A 21,281-nucleotide genomic window follows, 5' to 3' on the forward strand; every position below is an offset into this window, starting at 1 on the left:
TCCAACTTGGCGAACAATCAGAGTAGGTTTTGTAGTCATTGACCAAATAAAAAGCTGCCTATGAATGGCTGAATGCTGCTCAGCCCAACACTATTTTGTTCCGGGTATGAGACAGGAAAATCTCATCTCACAACCAGAACTTAGGGTACATACAGCTTATACAGCACACCTAGTGGCCACACGTTAGCAAACAAAATAGTTAATTTGGGCCATCTATATAAAGTGAAAGTAAACCTGGACATCAGCTTTAACTCAGTAATTTGGAGGGATGTCCGCATACTTTTGGCTATGTAGGGTAGCATGGAAAGAGTGTTAAAAAAAAAAAAAGAGAAGCACTTAGGGACTCTTCATAAACTTCCCCTATTGTTAAGGTGACCATAGATGGATTTAAATTCATCCAGTTCAGCAGGGACCGGATGAATTTTGATCCATGTGTGGCCATTTGCGCCCGATATAGGTCTAACTATGGCCAGCCTTAATCATCACTCCCCTTCAACACACAGGTTCTCATTAATTCTGAATGTCCCGGCTGATATAGGTGTCTGAAAGGCCAAATGTGGTCATCACAAGCTACAATACTTTATCCTTCAATCGGTAAATATGAATTGTCTTTATTTTAGATGTTTCCAATCACAGGAACAACTGAGACAAGGGCAGGCCATAGATGGTGCGAATTTAATGGTTGCAGGAAATAAATTTGCACGATTCCTCCATCAACACAGATAGTGCTGAAAGAGGAATCCCTCCTGCTGAGACATTTTCATTCTCCTGGCAAGGGAAACCTGGGATTATTGCGAGTAGCTATGGCAGCCGCTAGCGATAATCGCAAGTAAATCGAGCAGGCTGGTTGTACCAGAGTTGATCGATTGTTTAACTGGGTACATTCAGCCTGCCCATACAGGGTTCAAATCTTGGACGGTTCGAAACGTCTATGGCCGGCCTTAGGCTGCTCATAAATTATCCTGCTGGTTTACCAAAAAAAAAAGACCCAATTCCCCCATCCACATCCAATCCTTCCCACTGGGCTACTGTGTTCTGACAGCTGGAAGCCTTCCCCGTCATCAGAATACAGTGATCAGTGCTGCCGGCTATGGCCAGCATCACTGATCAATCAAGAAAAATCTGACCTATCGACTTCTGTACAACCAGCCTGCCCATACATAGATTGAAATTCCACCAGTCCCTGCTGAACTAGCTGATTTTCGATCCATGTATGGCCACTTTAAAACAACTTTCTGTGGGTTATTACCATATTTCCTATGCAAGATATATTAATATTAAAGGCAGAGGTTTGCATATCATTGGCATACAGTATATCTGAATATCTATTGGTCTGTCTTCCCATGATAGAGAAAAATCTTATAAAGACACAATTAACATAGATTTCTTTTCCAGTAAATGGCTAAATTATTTTGTATTGTAGTAAACGTTGCTTGTTGTTCCTGGCACGTAGTCGCGGCCCACGGTTATGTAAAAAGTCTTTTACCCGGTAATATTACTTCCTTTTCCGCTTCTCCTCTTTACAGTATCTAGGACTGAAGAGCATGGTGAGCAGGATCAGTACCGGGATCACCAGGTAGGGAGCGTATATGGCCACCAGAGTAAGGCGCTCCTGCTGTGTTGGAGAATCCAGCTCTTTGGTCTTTGGAAAATCACCAAAGAGAAGATGTGCGAGGATGGCCAGTACTGTGGTGGCGACATGGGACGAATAGACGATGGCAGGAACTCTGATCCACCGGCAACCACCTGAAATATGAGATGAAGTATTCAATAGAGTTCACTAATTCATACAACTTTTACAAGTCAAAGACTATTAACTAGGAATAAACTAAAGAGATCAATGTACAAAAAGAGTAATCAATAGTGTATAAACCCACTCCATAATCAAAGCAGAAAAATGTACAAAATATGTTCCTGGGACTGTAGAAAAAACGTACTGCAATCAAACACAGGATTACAATAGTACATTAGAAAGCTAGTAACCTCATTTTCAAAGACCCCGTGGCTCTTTCAAAGCCAGCCATAGATGGATTAAGTTTTGATCCATCTATGGGCAGGCTGGCTGTACTGAAGTTGATTTATTGATTGACTTCAGTACAATCAGCTTGTCAGGTTTTTTGTTTGATCACTGCTAAGGGTGATTATTGTACTCCGACCGGTTGGAAACCTCCCGCTTTCAGACTATAGTGCATAGGGAGGGATTCCTCCATCAGCACTGACTGTGTTGATGGGGGAATCAAGCTAATTTTCTTACTGCATATTCTATAGTCTATCTTAGTCTTTATGGAAGGGGAGGTGGAAATATTTAATCGCTTTTCTTCCTCAGAGATACCCCTTAGTGTGCAGTAGATGTTTGATTCATGGCACTGCTTTTCAGATGTTTGACAGGTGGTTAGGAAGAAATATGGGGCCTCCTCACTGCCTGTTTTACCCTCATAAACGCTGCCCCACCGCAAGATTGCAGCGCTGCCCCATTTACTTCAAGAGATCAGCTTCAGCGAGTGGTAACAAGGACAAAGACCAGAACCATAAAGAAATAAAAGCTTTCAAAAAATTCTTGGTAGAAACCATGTTTCCACCAAGGACCACAAGAGGATTACCCAAAGGACAAAGACGGCTCTGTTGACCAAGCAGAAGTGGATGGGTTCATGCAGAGATCAGGTACAAGTCTGTCCAATCCATGCTCAAAGAGGAGCCAGGGAAAATTGACTCCCACAAAAAAAAAATACCCCCAACAAATAGGTCAGTTGTAGTTTTTGGGGCATTTGCTAACTGACCCGGGTGGTAAAATATCCACATCAAATAAGCAGTGCACATGTCCAATTCTCACAGGTAAGTCATTATGGTTCCCACACAACCAGTGGTGTATTTTGGTTTTGTGCTGTCCTAGGCAAGACTCAAATTGGGCGCCCCCCTCCCCCTCCTTTGCCCCACTCCTTTTTTAACTGATGTGGCTCCCTCCAAAATGTAAGGACTATAAGTCCCAGCATGAACCCCTGAGATCTCATGGGGGGGGGGGGGTAAAGGAGAGAGAGAGGGGGGTGGGTGAGGGGGGGATGAGAGAGAGAGGAGGGTGAGAGGGGGAATGAGGGATGAGAGAGAGAGCGAGAGGGGGGATAAGAGAGGAGGGTAAGAGAGAGAGAGGAGGGGGTGAGAGAGAGGGAGGAGGGGTAAGATAGAGAGAGAAAGAGGGGGATGAGAGAGAGGGGGGAATGATTGAGGTGGCTCTAGCAACGAGTAGCTAATAGAGTCTCAGGTGGAGGGTGGGCGGCTTTTTTGCTGCCCCCCTGCAAAGTGCCGCCCTAGGCCTGGGCCTTGTTGGCCTAGGCCAAAATACAGCACTGCACACAACCCAATGCAAATGTAAGCCTGCAGTGTGTAGAACTGCCGTCAGTGACATCAGAGTCACCTTGGGGGTTTCCAGAATTACCATTACTGGCGCCTATGAATTCCACTGAAGACTCTTACAATAATATCTATTATATCATCTTCATTATTTCCCCCCCCCCCAAAAAAAAAAAAAATGTACTGCTATACATATGGTATCAAAAAATACCTGCAAATAATACCCACCTTTTAAAAAAGCATAGGCAGCCACAGGGAAAAAGGGGAGCTGTACGATGGCTTCACAATACACAAAGCTCATAAACCAGGGCGGAGGGTTCCTCATAAGATGATCCTTGAAGGTGACTGTGTACCATTTCATCAAGTCCAGCAACTGAAGACACAAATTACCAAGATTTATTCATCTGCATAAGAGTAGGAGCAAGCAAATATTTCATCTTTTCTCACAAAGCAGAATTATGAATCATGAGAATTCTAAAATGATAATACTGGATGGGATTGTTGAGGTACTACTCAATACGCAACTCGTAAAAAACTTTTTTTCTTCTTTGTTATAAGAATGAATAAAAAGCTTATCAGGACTGAAATATGTCACAAAATCACCCTTCATGTGTCAGAACATAAATACTAATAAACTTTCATATAATCGATACCTAAATCCTATAAACTAGTTATGTTTATTGCCACCATAAAGTATTATTAGAGTCAAACAACAAAAATATTATATTGCTAATCTTCAAAGCTCAACTCGGCTTAGAAAAAAAAAAAAAAAAAAAAAGTTTTTCACATACTGCTACACAACATTGCCAAAAAAAATAAAATGTAAAAATCACATTTTTTTTAACATTTCAGGCCAATTTGTTTTCTGCTACATATTTTTGGTAAAAAGAAAAAAAAAAATCGCAATAAGCGTATTTTGATTGGTTTGCGCAAACGTTATCGCGTCTACAAACTACGGGAAAGATTTATGTCATTTTTATTGCTTTTTTTTACTAGTAATTTGCGGGACTGCAACATTGCAGTGGACAGATCGGGCCCCTAACTGACCTTTTTGACACTTTTGGGGGGACCATTGACATTACTACAGTAATCAGTGCTAAAAATATGCACTGTTACTGTAATGACACTGGCCAGGTAGAGGTTAACAGTGTGGGTGATCAAGGGGTTAAATGTTTACCTAGGGGTGGGTTTCTAACTGTGGGGGGTGTGGCTTGTGAAATAATCATTGAGACCTATGTTCCTATATAGAAGAATCACAGGGGCTCTATGATCATTCCAGGAAGAAGAACGGTCGGCTGTGTTTACAACAGCTGACCGATCTTCTCTCTCAGCGGGAAGCGATCGCGGGTGTCAGGCAGCAATCGGAGCCACCTGCCCCGTGCATCGGCTTCCCTGCTGAAGAGCGGGGGTGGGAGGCGCGCTCGCTCCCTAGCTCCCTGCACGCTATCGATGTATACCTACGGCGGTTTGCGCGGGAGCGGCTACCTGCTGCAGTATAACTGCGATGGCTGGTCATAAAGTGGTCAAGTGACCAGAGCTTGCGAACCTGGAGCCCTCAGTCACACTGGAGGTGGGTTTGAAATGGTGCGAGTTCAGCTAAACTTGCATTTCATTGCGAATTTGTGGGCCGATTTGAAAGACCTCTGTGTGGGTTCATGCACAGATGTCTATTGAAATCGCCCCTGAAGTCGCCAAAAGTTGTGCAGGAAATACTTTTGGAAATTGGGACGGTCCTGTTGCCGGCAATAGGCTGCGATTTGACATATCAGATCTCTCCAGTGTGAACGGGGGCGGAAGGAAGACCGGGAGAAGATGCAAGCCCCGTCAGTGGTGACAGCACGCCGCTGGAGGGATTTGTTTCAAGGCAAGTCTCTCATAATGTGCTAGTATGTGATTGTATTTTTTTTTTCTAAACATAACTACTGCTTTAAAAGAAGTTAAAAATTAACAAACTAACTGGCTGGATCACCAGGTGAAAAAAAAGAAATCCTAAAAAAAATTGTTAAAAAAAAAAAAAACGAATGCAGCCATCACATCTAAGAACTGGCAAGCTGCAATAGAATACATTTTTGATTTTGGGTTTAATATGGCTTTATTGGCAGCTAATTATCCGGTACAGCTAGTGCAGAGAGTGATTGGCTATACAGAACGCATACAGTGCTGCGCACCTTAGGTGATGCGTTCCTGATCTGTGAAGGGTGTCCGTCCTGTAAACCTGTACACCGTCATTACACTGTCCCTGGTGAGTAGAGGAATCTCCATACACTTTGTACAGTGCAGAGGTCTCATTCCAATCACTTGGATCCCTGCACAAAGCATGTTATCACACAGCGAACTGCGTTGACACGTGTGCGTTACCACACTGCAGATTTGAGGACCCAACCTCCATGGGCATGTACAATGTGAATAGAGTCTTAAGGCCCGTACACACGTACCGATTGTCGGCCATAAAGATTCGGCCGATGACCGATCGGCCGATTGTAGGCTTGTTAGTATGATGCCTCCGACAGCCGACAGCGCACTTTCGGCCGAAAAGAATCTGTCGTGCAAGCATTAAAATTTTTGTTGGCCAACACCAGAACGGCCGATTGTTCGCCAGTCAGTACAGAATTCGGCCGACAGACAGCAGATTTGCAAGACTGGGCATGCTCAGAAAAGAAAAAAAGACAAGGAAAGTTAACCATCACATGACATCACTTCTGCAGTCGGCTGTTGTTGGCCGACAAAATTCGTGTGCAGTCTTTTTCAGTTTTCAACAGACAAGACAGCCCTCAGACAAAAGACGGCCGATCGTTCGGCCAACGATCGGTACATGTGTACGGGGCTTTAGGCCTGGTTCACACCTATGCGTTTTTTAGTGCTTTTTGCAGAAACGCACTACATACTTTCCTATGGGACGTGTTCACCTGTATGCTTTTTTTTCAGCCGCTTTGTTTTTGAAAAGGGTTTTAAACACAAAACGGTGCGTTTTTGGATTAATAGCCATGAATGGAGAAGCTTCAGAAAAGCATGTAGTGCCTTATTGCCTCAATTTTTTAATCCACCCTACAATAAATTGGACAAAAAAAAATGCAAAGCGCAGCAAAGACGCGCAGAAACAGATCAAAAGCAAACTGCACTGGTGTGAACTAAGCCTTAAGCCTCGTACACACGCATCGATAGTTGGCCGACCGATCGGCCATCTTTTGTCTAGTGTTGTTGTGTTGGTTGAAATGTGCTCTAGACTGCACACGAATTTTCTCGGCCAACAAAAACCAACTTCAGAAGTGATGTCATGTGTTGGTCTACTTTCCGTGTGTTTTTTCTTCTCTGAGCATGCCCAGTCTTGCTCATCTGATTTTTGTCTGCTGAAATTTGTACTGACTGACGGAAAATCGGCCGTTCTGTTGACGGCCAACAAAAATTTTATAGCCTGCACACCAGATTTTGTTCGGCCGAAAAGTCGCAGTCGGTTGTCGGAAGCATCATACTAACAAGCCGAAAATCGGCTGTTTGGACGTTGGCCGAAAATTCACGGCCAACTATCGATGCGTGTGTACAGGGCTTTAGGCTCCCTTCACACCTACGCATGTTACTTTTGAGAGTTTCTGCAGTGCTTTTTGTGTTTTTTTTACTGCGCTTTTGCAGCGATTTGCATTTTTTTTTTTTTTTTTTAAGTAAATTTGTTGTTGGGCAGATTTAAAAACGCAAAACATGGCAAAAACGCACTACGTTCTTCTGCAGCTTCTCCATTGAAGTCTATTAAGCCAAAAAAGCTATAAAAGCACCGTTTTGCATTTAAAAAAGTCCCTGATCCTTTCCTAAAAATGCAGAGGCACAAAAATGCACTGATGTGAACGTGTTTCTATGTTAAAGATTTCCTGCATTTCTGCAAAAAGCATTAAAAAGCGCATTAGTGTGAATGGAGCCTTAGGGCCTATCTACAATAAGGGTGTTGGACACTTCCTATCACTGATATATTGCACACGGAGGAGGATTACAATCAACAGGCAGCCTAGGTTCAGACCTTTGCGTGTTTGGAACGACTGCAACATTGAGTGCTTTCCCGACACGCAGAGAAATGTGCTGCCATCTAGCAGACACGCAGGTTGTGCCATTAATTGTTAACAGCGCCCTCGTGCATCTGATGTGCTGCATTTGTGTGTGTGTCAAACCATATGGTGCCGCAGCACCATGCGATTCGGTGTGGCACGTTTCTGGAAAGGAGTCAGGGATTTCTTTTCTTGCGCATAGAACAGCGAATAGATTACTCTAAACATGGCGTGCGGGAAGATGTGAAAGTCACACCTAGAAGTGTGCAGCAAGTCTTAAGCTGACCCTAGATGGATCAATGATTACGTAGGGATTGCCTGAACTTTGACCCATCTATGGCGGTTTCTATTCACAAGCAATCCTCTAATGATTAACTCCTCTCGAACGGGACTGTTGGTAAATTTTTGTTTGATCAGCTCATGCGACCAACCAGCTGCAGCACTAATCAATGTATTCTGACAGCTAAGAAGTCCCATTGCCAGAACACAATAGTTCTGCTGGGAGGATTTCCCCGTCCACCCCGACTGTGTGGATGGGGGAATCTCAGGTTTTATTGATCAGCCTGCTGGCGAATAAAAAAAACTGATCGATGTATGGCTAGCTTGGCAATTGTAACGGTTTGTTACAGCTATGATTGTAAATCATCAACTGCAGCCATAGGATCTCTTAAACTGATCTCAATGGAAGTATGATCCTATTCATCAATAAAATACCGCAGTGCTACCAAACAATTCAAAACGATCGATCTACTCCGCATGATTGAATCTGATCCAAATAGAGTCTAAATCGATTGTTAGGGAGGGCGGATTCAGCCCTCATTCACACTGAGGGTCGTACAAGGTCAGCTGAACTTTATTAAACCCGCATTTCAGTCCAACTTTGGGGGAGATTTGAAGACATTTGTGCGGGTTCATGCAGAAATCGCCCTCAAAGTCACCAAAAGTAGTGCAGGAAATACTTTGGAGTATCAGTGCGGCGCTGCAAAGTCGGCGTTGTACCGATTTGGATGGTGCCGGCAATAGCAACTGATTTTGCATGCGATTTGACCCGCTGTAAACAGGGGCTGAATTGTTTTTGCTGGAATCACACATTATTATTATTATACAGGATTTATATAGAGCTGACAGTTTACGCAGCGCTTTACAACTTGAGGGCAGACAGTACAAATACAATACTCTTTATTACAGTAGGAATCAGAGGGCCCTGCTCGTTAGAGCTTACAGCACAGCACATCCATCGGATAAAACATTTAAAGGATAGCTCCACTATTGGGAACGTTAGTTGTTCCACCTGTTCTCAGTGCTGCCCAATTGCCTGACCTCCTGTGACAGCAGAATGGGGAGAAGTTCCCTGTATTTGCTGCCACTGTTTGAAAGCAATGTGGCCATGCAGAGCTCCACCCACACAGCCACATCATTCATTCACACTGCTCTGTGTGAACTACAAGCCCCAGCATCCTTTGCGGTTGCCGGATTTTAGTTCTCAATGAGCTTCCACAGCGCTGTGGATGCTCATTGAGTCTTCCTGTCAGTGGATTTCCTTGCCCATACGTGATGTACGGGCACACAGATACACGGACAGATCTGCATGACACCAAAGATCTGCTGATTGTGGGTGCAATGCTTTACAGCCGATAAAAAAAAAAAAAAAGTGGACGTTTTTTTTACCTGCAAAAATATTTGCATTTATTATTTTTCTCTAAAAAGTGAACTTATCCTTTAGGGCTCTTTCACACTATCTGCTCCGTCGGCGTACTCCGTTTATCTCAGCAGAGGATCGATCCGCCGATCCCCCGCTGAGCAGGAGGATGACAGCTGTTCTCTGCGCTGTGTGCGGAGACATAGCTGTCACAGCCCCATACATCTCTATGGGGGAATCGGATGGAACAGACCGTCGGTCTGTTCTCATCCGATCCCATCCGCTGGACGGATGGAAAATAGGGTTTCCATCCGTCCAGATTTGACGGATCGGATGTATGCGGACATGTCTCCGCTGACATCTGATGCCCCATAGGGATGCATGGGGGGTCCGTTCAGATCCGCTAAAAAAACAGACCGGCGGATCTGAACGGTCCGCCTGTGTGAAAGGAGCCTTAAAGAGTATGGTCTTATGGTGACCACACCCCATTCAATTCTATCATCCAATCTGCAAACAATGGAATGGACATAACTTCTAGAATGATCAATTTAGACTATTTAAATTGGATTTAATCACACTGGGCCAATTGTCCAGGGCTGAGGGTTATTGATCATTTTGTATTGATTGGCAGAACTGAGATACTTTATTCATGAATACAATCTCATTTCCAGCAATCAGATCATGGGAGCATATGGTGGACAGAGAGCCGTGATCGGTAACTTTAATTCACACCAGATGCCGTCAGGTGCGTTTCTGCATGCACGTTTCTGAGCATTTTTAGTGCATTTGCATACAGTCAGGTTAAACAAAAGACACAAGTCTATCTAGTTCAACCAAAATAAAACACAACCACCATACAATCCCATATACACAATCCTATACCCGCAGTGATCCAGAGAAAGGCGAAAAACCCCCAGCAAAGCATGATCGATCCAATTTTCTACAGCAGGGGAAAAAATTCCTTCCTGATTCCCCGAGAGGCAATCGGATATTCCCTGGATCAACTTTACCTATAAATATTACCCATTTATATTAAGTTCATGCGTCTTCAGTGTTTTTTAATTTATTGTAATGTTTTTTCTTTACAAAGTTGCCTACACAAGTGTTTGTGTGCGTTCCTGATGCAGAAAACGCATCATGCCATTTTTTTTTTACGCAAATGAAAGCATTGCAATGGTATAAATGATACGTTCATTGTTCTTGCCGATGCGTTTAAACATGCAGAGGACTGCATCTGGTGTGAGCCCCAAGCACAGTATGAATGCATATGCAGGAGAAATGTATTCCTATGAGCCTAGTGTACACCGCTGCACTGCTTTCATCTGGAATAAGAAATGTCTGCACACTCCAATGTGCAAACACAACTTTCTAAAGAAAATAAATGTAGATGAAAAAAGAGTGCCGGTTCACATTTGTGCGATGTGGGAAGGCTGCGAATATACAGCGTGTTCCCGCATCGCATCCGCACCTCTGTTCACACTGCCATATGCGATACGCAGGGGGTGTCAATTAAAAGTTAACGACACCCCCAGTTGCGATCGCATATCGCAGTGCAATCTGACAGTTCGCACAGAATCGGATCGCACTAGTGTGAACCACTATGCGATCCGATTCTACTGCGGATAAAAAAAAGCCTCAGGCCCCATTCACACCCAGTGACTCTGCGATAACGCTGTGAAAGGCCCCATTCACCCAGTGACTCTGTGATTCCACATCATGCGAATATCGTTGCCTGTGCGATGTGTTTTGGGTCTCATTCACGCTGCATGGCTCCCCAAATGTGCTGCGATTGTCATGTGGCAAAATGCACACAAAAAAATCGCACAAAGCTCGTCGCCCAAAAATGACGCAGGAGTCCATTGAAGTGAAAACGCAGACAAAGATGGATATCACCCCAAATAACGGCGATCGGTGGGAATGAGCCCAAAACACAGGAATTGAGGGGAGATTGGGAATGTAATCTCCTCCCCCCTGTATGGGTGACATATGGATGGATTGTACACTATAGATGGAGAGATCGAAGTGTGTATATCTTCCATTAGTGATCACACAGACATCCAGCATATGGAATGCACCGATGTGATCGCTGTGTGTATTGGGGGGAATGCACTGACCTGCTGCGGGTACCAGCTGGACGGGAGGACGGCCTGCAGGTCTACGAGCAGAGTGATGGGAATGTGGGAGAAGAAGTAGAAGAAGAAGATCCATTCCAGCAGGCGAATGACAGCGGCCATGTCGGCGGAAGAACAGAGCAGTGACAGGGGGGCGGGGAACAATCGCCACTCACACCAGACAGGGCCCGCCTTCCCCGCCTCCAGTAACCAATCAAACCCCGGGACGTCTTCGTGACTCCCGAGACCCGCCTCCTTCCCTCCCTGTGCCAGGTGTGTGATGTGACGTGTCAGATGGGGGCGGGGCGGTGACTCTTCATCTATGACAGTAATCGAGGAGTGCAGTCCTGGTCACCTTTATATTACAATGATGGTGGAGGTGGCTGTGAGGATGAAGCCTTCCTCTCCATAGTATTATCACCACCAAATGTGCAAGTGTCTCCTGGGTCTGGGAGCAGACTTGGGGCACACTCACACTGTCATACTTGCCAACTGTCCCTTTTATTCCTGAGACAGTCCCTGCAAATAGGAGCCTGTCCCAGGTCATTTATATTGTCCCTGGAAGCGCCTGTTAATCGGGCTGCCCATAAATGTTACGCAGAAGTAGTGCAGCTGAATGGGAGAATTATTCCAACTCTGCTACTGTCTTAACCACTTACCGCATATCGATGTAGATCTACGTCGGCAGACTTTGCAGGGGTATACTGGGATGATGCCTCTAGCTAGAGGCATCATCCCGGTACCGTGGTTTAGAGCCAACGGTCGGCTTTCCGTCGGTAACGATCGATGCGGCTCGGGAGCCGCTCAATCATTACCCGGGTGAGTGGGAGGGGACGTCCCTCCCCGCCTCCCGCGACTTTGCTCGGGGCTCCCGTCCCAGCGGGAGCCCCGAGCACCCGGCCGGCACGTCCGCCGGCTGGATGGAGTCCCAATCAATGCCGGAAACGGCTTTGATCGGGTCTCCGATGACGTAACCCGGAGGCGGCGTCCATGACGTCACTTCTGGGTTACTGTGCTGCAAAAAGCGGCAAATTTAAAAACCGGCTGTATGCAAAAACGCAGTTTTTGGCGTTTTGAATACATGGAAGTGCAGTGGAGGGAGTTGGGGTCTTTTAGACCCTCGATCCCTCCATAAAGAGTACCTGTCACTGCATATTGGTGTCACAGGGGATATTTACATTGCTTGTGACAGCAATAAAAGTGATCAGATTTTTTTTTTGTTTAAAAACCTGTAACAAAGTTAAAAAAATGTAAAATAAATAGGAAAAAAAATAAAAAATTTAGCCGTCACCGTTAGCTCGCGCACAAAAAAAAAACGTATACGGAAGTCGAGCCGCGAATGAAGTCGCTGTTCAAACCACACATGTGAGGTATCGCCGCGATCGCCAGAGCGTGAGCAATAATTTTAAAAAAAGAGCTACACTCTAAACTGGTAACCGTTAAATAAATTTAAAGCGTCGCCTATTGAGATCTCTATTGACCGTAGTTTGTCACCATCCCACGGGGGGGGGGGGGGGGCGCAATTTTAAACCGTAACATGTTGGATATCTATTCACTCCGAGTGACATCATCTTTCACAATATACAAAAAAAATTGGCTAACTTTACTGTTTAGTATTTTTTAAATGCAGTGAAATGTGATTTTTCAAAATTTTTCCCAAAAAATGGCGTTTTAAAGACGGCTGCGCAAATACCACGTGACAAAAAAATATTCCAATGACCGACATTTTATTCTCCAGAGTCTTTGCTAAAAAAATATATATAATGTTTGGGGGTTCTAAGTAGTTTTCTAGGAAAAAATACTGGTTTTAACTTGTGAACAAAAAGTGTCCGAAATAGGGCTGGGGCTTAAGTGGTTAAATTTGAAATTTCCTGTAATTCTCTCTATATTGAGTAGACCCTATAATCTGCTAAGTAGGCGAGATTAATTATGCAGAGTGGGCGGAGCTTTAGGAAAGTGGGTGTGGTAATTGAAAGCTGTGCTGCAAAGTGTCCCTGGAAATTTTTTTTAAATGTTGGCAACTATGCACTTGTGGGGGTTGGGTGGCATCCATGCCCTGTGTATAAGGGGCAGCCCCTTCATTTCAACTAGGATGAAATGTATGTAAAGAATCACTGCCCTACTGTCACACAGACCAGCTACAGGCACTACAACACAACAATGGTATAGAAGATTGGAGAAAACAAGGAAAATGCCACGCTATTGAAGAAATTACCAGAATAAGTGATGCGTATAACCTATTGCAGTTATGTATATCTGTAATTACAGCATCATATAAAGTGCAAACATTGTGCTATATATATATATTAGTACAAAATGACACATAGGCAATGATCAACGTCAAATAAAGTGCGAAAACATGTGCAATGTGAATAGATGAACACTATGACCGTGATAAAAAATAAACCAATTCCGTGTATTATAAATATAAACCAATAAATGAATGAAAAAGTCCTCAATCATATAAGAAAAGTGCTTTAGAAAATGAAGTCCATATCCAATAAAGTCAATGTGATCACAAGGAAATCCAATTGGTGCAATGTTCTGGAGAAAACTCAATGGGCCCACTCAGTTTGCTCCATAACATTGCGCCAGTTGGATTTCCTTGTGATCACATTATCTTGCATCAGAACTGCCTGTTATCTCCTCAGAGAATGTAAGTTTTCTACTTTTAATAAAGTCTATCCCTGATGATTTTACTCTATGAAGAGGCTTATTTGGGTACCCAAGTTCCTTTATGCCCATCAAAAGATCTGAGGAGCCGGTGGCAACCATTGTACTAAAAGTGACACTACTTCCTGTTTGAAGGACTATTTACCCATGGTATTTGAGTCTACTAGTTTTGGAAAGCGCTTCGGACTCTTCCCTTTGGCGATGGTCGCACCAGGGGGTGACAATTCTCCATTTCTGAACACTTGAAGTTTTTCCCTTTATTGGATATGAACTTTATTTTCTAGAGCACTTTCCTTATATAAATGAAGACTTTAGTTCACTCATTTATTTGTTGGATTATATTCATGACACACGGATTGGTTTATTTTTATTACGGTCATAGTGTTTATTCACATTGCACGTTTTTGCACTTTGACGTTGATCATTGCATACGTGTCATTTTGTACTTTATATATTGCACTTTTTATATATTGCACTTTTTATGATGCTGTAATCACAGATCTCCATAACTGCAGTAGGATATCTGCAGCACTTACTCTGGTAGTACGTTCTTGTTCAATAGCACAGCACTTTTTCCTGTTTTCTCCAACCTTCATTTCAACTGGCTGCCCAACATGCCGCAAACACAAAAAAAAAAAAAAAAAGACACGCCTGAACCCATCTCTACTAGCCGACACTTTCAGGTCTCGGGCGCTCATGCATGGCACGCTGCTCCGATTATACATAGCAGGAGCTGATCTGCGGGTGCCGTGGACTCGCTGTCCACCGGCACCTGACGATGATCCAGCACAGAGAGAGAACGGTGGTCTGCCTTTGTAAAGAAGGCAGATTGCCATTCTGGCAGTAGGGAAGGCATGGATCCTGTGTTCCTGCAAAGCAGGGACATGGATCCATGCCTTCCCCTAGTAAAATAACCTCCCACACTGGCAGTAGGGAAGGCATGGATCCTGTGTCCCTGCAAAGCAGGGACATGGATCCATGCCTTCCCCTAGTAAAAGAACCTCCCACACTGGCAGTAGGGAAGGCATGGATCCTGTGTCCCTGCAAAGCAGGGACATGGATCCATGCCTTCCCCTAGTAAAACAACCTCCCACACTACAGAAAAAAAACACAGGCTAGGCACACAGGTAACCCCTGGATCACCCCTGATGTTTAACCCCTTCCCAGCCAGTGTCATAATACAGTAACAGTGCATATTTTTTTTAGCTAAGAAGCGCGAGTTAAGTGTGAAATGCATCACCTGTCTTCTGTGTCCCATGTCCTGGTGGCAGTCTATGATGGCACAATAAATTCATGTTGGATCAATGGTGGTGTGCAGCCGTATCTTCCATCCTTCCTTTTCCCTCAATTCACGGTGGAGAGCCAAGGTTAGCACCCAGCCCATCTAATCCTAGCTATCTGGATTTGTTTCACCTGAAGCAGTGTCTTCTTTCCTTGAACTGGATTAGGGCCACTGGTCCTCCAAAAAGTGTTCGACTGTCCACCAAAATATCACAGTCCCGCTATAAGTCGCTGATCACCGCCATTACTAGTAAAACGCACAAAAAAAAAAATATTCCATAGTTTGCAGACATTAACTTATTGAGATTTTTTTTTTTTACACCAAAAATATGTAGCAGAAAACATATTGGCCTAAATTAATGAAGAAATTTGATTTTTTACATTTTTTTATTGGATATGTTTTATAGCAGAAAGTAAAAAAAAAAAAAGTTTTTTTTTCGTCATTCTTTTTTGTTCATAGCTCAAAAATCAAATACCACCAAAAGAAAGTTCTATTTGTGGGGGGGGGGGGGAAGACATTGTATTATTGTATTAGGGTTCAGCGTCGCACGACCGTGCAATTGTCAGTTATAATAACTCAACGCCATATCGAGAAAAAAAAATGGCCTGGTCTTGAAGGGGGGTAAATTTTCCGGAGTTCAAGTAGTTAAAGAAATTGACTGGAGAGAGAGATATTTGGGTGAATACCCAGAATGAAGCATGCAGGACTTTTTTTTTTTTACACTACAGTGCATTTGTGTGAATAGGGCCAACTGAAAATGTATTTTTCTTGTCTACATTTTTCTATATTGGAAAAAGCAACCAAATCCATAACAAGCGGTCCGGTTTGAGGCTTTGTAGAAAAGTTGGTCATACGGTAGAGATTAGGACATAATCCTGGTGCACTCCCCACCTCAGCATTTTTGTGCTAAAGTTGAACTAAAAGGAAATTCTTTTTAAGGGCTGTAAACCCAGTTACGTTTTTTGTCATCTGTGTCCCATTGGGAAGATTTTAATTAGGGATGCACCGAATATTCGGCCGAAAATAGAGAAAATAGCACTTTCGGCGTTCGGCCGAATCAGTCAAAAGGCCGAATAATTTTGAGCCGAACAATGTCAGCTTCCGCCCTGACCGCTCACCTTCCTTATTGCGGCTCGCGGCTCCCTTCTCACACGCCGCCGGTGTCCTGTCCGGGCCGCGAGTAGGGGGTGTGACGTCACGCGCGCGTCCCGCCCCCTGCTCCTGACTGCGGCTCCTTCACACTAGGTCCACGCCCCGCCCCCCTGTTCGCGGCTTTTGGCTCTGGCTGCAGTTCAGGTAGTGATGTGGAGCTGAGCACATTTGGGGGAGAATACGGTAGCTGGCAGCTGCACAAGCATTAGTGTGCAGACTGCCATATGTTGTTTCCACTTGCCATGCTCATTACATTAGAGTGCCCTATAAAGTGCCCCTTAAAAAAAAAAAAAGAAAAAAAATGTGCCCAACAGAGTGCTCCCTTGACATAAAATGTGGCCATCAGCGTGCCCCTTATTTTATGCTAAGGGACATGCTGATGAGCATATTTTATGTTAAGGGGCACTCTGATGAGCATATTTTATGTTAAGGGGCACTCTGATGAGCATATTTTATGTTAAGGGGCACTCTGATGGGCATATTTTATTTTAAGGGGCACGCTAATGGGCATATTTTATGTTAAGAGCAACACTGATTTAAATGTTTTGTTTTGCCCATCAGAGTGCCCCCTAACATAAAATGTGCCCATCAGCGTGCCCCCTAACATAAAATGTGCCCATCAGCGTGCCCCCTAAAAACTGGCAAAATAAATGGAAAAAATGCGAAACACCGCGTTCGGTATTCGGCCTTCGGCCAAGCCTTTCATTATTATTCGGCTTCGGCCAAGAATTTCATTTCGGTGCATCCCTAATTTTAATTCACTTCCTGTCCCATAGCCAAAACAGGAAGAGAGAGGAAATCGTTCCAAATGGAGGGAATCCCTGCTTGGCACTAGAACTCTTGCCCCCATTTGAAGCTTTCCCATGCATTCCTGTTCTGGTGGCAACCTAAACTTCTCTCTACTCCAAGAGTAGAAAATACGTTTTGCCTTTAGTTATACTTTAAGTTGGATAGCATGAAACCAATAAGGGATCTGCACTGCTTGAAAAAACAAGCAGGCTGCAGACCGGTAGGTTCATTTCCATTCCACCTCACTGCTCACTACATTGTATGTCAGAACTCCTTCAAGAAACTGCATGTGTGCGATATCCTTGGAGTGTACACAGGACAGGAAAAGGCACAAAGAATATCTTTACTAAAATAGTAATCCATTTCAGCATAACAAGTTGTATGATAGGAAATCCTCATATATTGTACAAAGGAATGCAAACAGTTGTATACAGGGAAGAACAGGCATTGCCATATAGCTCATATTAGTCACTTGGTTTCCTCATCAGGCTCTGCCCACATGAAGCTGCTGTCTAGGGGATCAATCTCGAGCTGCGCTGCCTGCCTTTATAGACAAAGACAGCTGGACTCGGCTCCGTCTCCTGCTCCCTCAACACAGGATTTGATTGACAGCAGCAGGAGCTATTGGCCTCTTTGTCCTCTGAGGAGGAGGGAGAGCCGGCACTCTTGGGCACAGAGCTGGATTGAGGTCAGGCTCAGGTAAGTATAAGGGAGGGCTGGGAGGATCCTGTGCACAGAAGGTTTGTTTACCTTAATGCAGAAAATGCATTAAGGTTTAAAAAAAAAAAAAAAAAAAAAGGTATATATATATATATATATATATATTTTGCCTGTAGAACCACTTTAATTACCACCAGTTTCATAATGGCTTTAATCAGGGTTGCCAACCGTCAGTAAATTCACTGCCAGTAAATGTCTGTTAGTGGAATTTAATGTCAGTAAAAATCAGTCCTTTTGTTCAGGCAGGTTAGTGTTGGCATGGCAAGTGTAGTCATTTTTTTCACACAAATAGCACTTTATTTTGGGGGTATTTGAACACCACTGGGTTATTTTTGCGCTATAAACAAAAAAAAAAAAGGCTGAAAATTTTGAAAAAACAAAAAAAAATATTTTTTACTTTTTGCTATAAAAAAACATATCCAATAAAAACCAACTTTCTTTATAAATTTAGGCCAATATGTATTCTACTACATATTTAGGTTAAAAAAATCCCAATAAGTGTACATATATTGGTTTGTGCAAACGTTTTAGCATCTACAATCTTTAGTATGTATACTGGAATTTTTATTTAATTAGACTAGTATTGGGAGTGATCAGCGACTTATAGCGGGTCTGAAATAGTATGGCAGGCGGTCTGTCACTGACACTTTGCAACCGTTTACACCAAAACACAGTTTTTCAGGTGGACCCGATCAGACCACCTATTGTTCTCTATAATGCAACATCCAAGACGTTAAAACGGTTCCCCATCCATCTGGCAGATTGGATCTGATGGCAGCTACTGTTCTCTATGGGGCAGTCACATGGATATGGACTGTCTGTCCATTTCCATCTGAATGCCCTATAGAGAACAGTGGGCTGTATCAGTTCTGCATAGCGGAGTGGACATGGACCTGTCATCTGCCTGCTCAGCGGGGAATAAGCGGAGAGACCGCGGTGAGCATGCGGATCCACTTGACTGGTTCTGCTCCATCTGAAAGGGGCCTAATACAGTGATAAGTGCTAAAAATATACAGGCCACTGAATTGACACTGGCTGGGAAGGGGGTTAACATCTAGGGCAATACCAGGGTTAAATGTGTGCCCAACAGTGCTTGGTGTATTCACTGTGTGCAGGGAAACAAAAACTGGCACGTCATCCTATTCACTGATCAGCAGGCGCCAGCGCTCAATTATTGGCCGTGACCCACTGATCGGGTTGTGCTGTGACTAATCACAGCACAGCTGGCGCTATTTCCTGCCAAGAAGTGCTGGATCACATACTAGAAACACGATTCAGCCCAGAGCAGCCACTCTGCCACCATACTCCTACGTGACACGGTCAGCAAGTGGTAAAATAGATGAATCAAGATTACCGGGAAGGTATATTCCTGGTTAACAGGTTCCACCCAAACCAAGAGATTTCACACTCACACCCCTGGTAAACATACATAAAAAGAGCCAACATCATCTGACTGCCAATCCGTCAACTGATAGTCAACCCAGTACTTCAGAGCAACTTTCTTTATCAAACCCATTCATAATGTATGAATGAATGGAAGAAGCTCACTACTGTACTCACTTCAGAGATCAGTACTAGGAATGGATTGGTTTACAAACAGAGAAGACATAGCAACATCCTAGGAGTTTTCCAATCAGGCTTTAGGACAGGAGTCTTCACACTATGGGCCTCCGGTTGTTCAGGAACTACAATTCCCTAGTTATATCTGTGAATGTCAGAGTTTTACAATGCTTCATGGGATGTGTAGTTCCGCAACAGCTGGAGGGCCGTAGTTTGAGGATCCCTGCTTTAGGAGGTACATTCCGTGGGATCCGGTCTAAAACCCGCTTAAGGAATGGCAGATCTTTCCCGTAGAGGAGACGCTGTGATTCCGAACCAACACTCTCCTGCGAAAGTTTACTCCTACTGGACCGGATTATCCTTTCAGCTTTAACTTTCTACAAGCCCGTTTAATTGTGGTCTATCTGATATGGAATAAAACATGTGTTAGCGCTGCTATAAAATCTCACAAATGTAACAGAAACACTTATGTGCAAATTAAGTGCTAGAGTACAATAAAGTGACTTAGTGCAATTGTGTCAATAAACAATATATACAAAAAACAATCAATGAATTTCTTGTAAGGTTCATAAAGTGCTCGAGGTGTTCACATAAATTGATTAATCCAATCTGAAAAAGTGCTTCAAGCGTGCTCAGTGGTGCTCCTCTTCAGTGTCCCCCCTCACCGGAAAGCCATTAAACTGTAGCCTGTATCCTTATAATACTCCAATATTCATCTGAGCAAGGAAGGGTAGTTATGCCCTGGTATATGTAGAGTATTCTTTCTCCGTGACCCAAATAAAAAGAGGGATTTCCATAGTGAAGTACGTACAGGAATCTTTATTAAATAATAGTATCCACTTACATTAAAAACAACTTTCTTCCTCCGCAAGGCTCTGTGGTTCCTGCTTGGCTCGGCGTGCGTTCAACTGGCCGGAACTGACGTACGTTTGATATCACACTAGACGCGTTTCGCCCTCCCACAAGGCGTCATCAATAGCTCCACACAGCTCAGCTATTAATGACGCCTTGTGGGAGGGCAAAACGCATCTAGTATGATACCAATAATTGATTCCAGAGCCTGATAGATCTTTGTTAATAAGCCAATGTCTCTCTGTGTTGCTCTGATCCCCCACTGTTTTTGTAGTTGTTAGACTGCACATTACCTGATCTTTGTACTCATATTGTGGTTTCTTTTTATACTCTAATTTCCCTTCTTAACTGAGTCAGTCTCCCTACCTTGCCACAGATGTTAAATACCTTTTTTGACCATCCTTATTGCCAATCTTCTGCTATTATATTAAATAATGCCTTTGCAGGATTGGCTCTCCCTGTGGATATCCATTTGTATCCTTGACACTTCCTCCTTAAATTAAGACATTGTAGTCTTGAGCCACCAGCTGCTATCTATGCGTATATCCACCCTCAGCAGAACCATAAAATTAGTTTCCTCGAATGTTAGAGGCCTCAAAGGTCTCTTCAAAAGATCTGTACAGAAAGAAGCCAAACAAATTCAAGGTGATGTTCAATTTCTACAAGAGACCCACCTTCTGCAGGACGCTCTGCTACGCCTACATTTTAACCACTTAAGCCCCGGAAGATTTCACCCCCTTCCTGACCAGGGCCTATTTTGCGATTCGGCACTGCGTGACTTTAACGGACAATTGCGCGGCTGTGCGACGCTGTACCCAAATGAAATTTACGTCCTTTTTTCACACAGAGCTTTCTTTTGGTGGTATTTGATCACCTGTGCGATTTTTTGATCATGCGCTATAAAAAAAAAAAAAAAGCGACAATTTTGCAAAAATAACAATATTTTTCAATTTTTTTATATGAAATTCCCCCCCCAAAAATGTAAAAATGAAAATTTAACATTTTAGGCCAATTTGTTTTGTGTTACATGTTTTTTTTTTTTAAAACCAATCGCAAAAAATGTATTTTGATTGGTTTGCGCAAAAGTTATTGCGTTTACTAACTAAGGTAAAGATTTTTGTAATTTT

At 43.5% G+C, this 21,281-nt stretch overlaps 1 protein-coding gene across 1 annotated transcript; it reads right to left on the reverse strand.

Moving 5' to 3' along the window:
- Positions 1–994: 994 nt before the first annotated feature.
- TMEM97 (transmembrane protein 97) lies at positions 995–11,289 on the reverse strand. The gene is made up of 3 exons (XM_082244312.1): positions 11,130–11,289; positions 3,574–3,718; positions 995–1,746 (listed from the first exon to the last, which is right to left on the reverse strand). The coding sequence occupies exons 1-3, from the start codon at positions 11,247–11,249 to the stop codon at positions 1,496–1,498; spliced, it is 516 nt and encodes a 171-aa protein (XP_082100438.1). The 5' UTR covers positions 11,250–11,289; the 3' UTR covers positions 995–1,495.
- Between the last annotated feature and the right edge of the window lie 9,992 nt (positions 11,290–21,281).

The sequence above is a fragment of the Pelophylax lessonae genome (genome assembly GCF_965119305.1).
Source record: "Pelophylax lessonae genome assembly, chromosome: 2".
Taxonomy (NCBI): Eukaryota; Metazoa; Chordata; class Amphibia; order Anura; family Ranidae; genus Pelophylax; species Pelophylax lessonae.

What these genes read in the sequence shown, in the direction of transcription:
- TMEM97 (XM_082244312.1), bottom strand. Translation starts at nt 11,249, where the DNA reads ATGGCCGCTGTCATTCGCCTGCTGGAATGGATCTTCTTCTTCTACTTC. An exon ending in CCAGCTGGTACCCGCAGCAG is followed by an intron (nt 3,719 to 11,129) that starts GTCAGTGCATTC and finishes TTGTGTCTTCAG; the next exon opens with TTGCTGGACTTGATGAAATG. An exon ending in TGCCTATGCTTTTTTAAAAG is followed by an intron (nt 1,747 to 3,573) that starts GTGGGTATTATT and finishes CTCATATTTCAG; the next exon opens with GTGGTTGCCGGTGGATCAGA.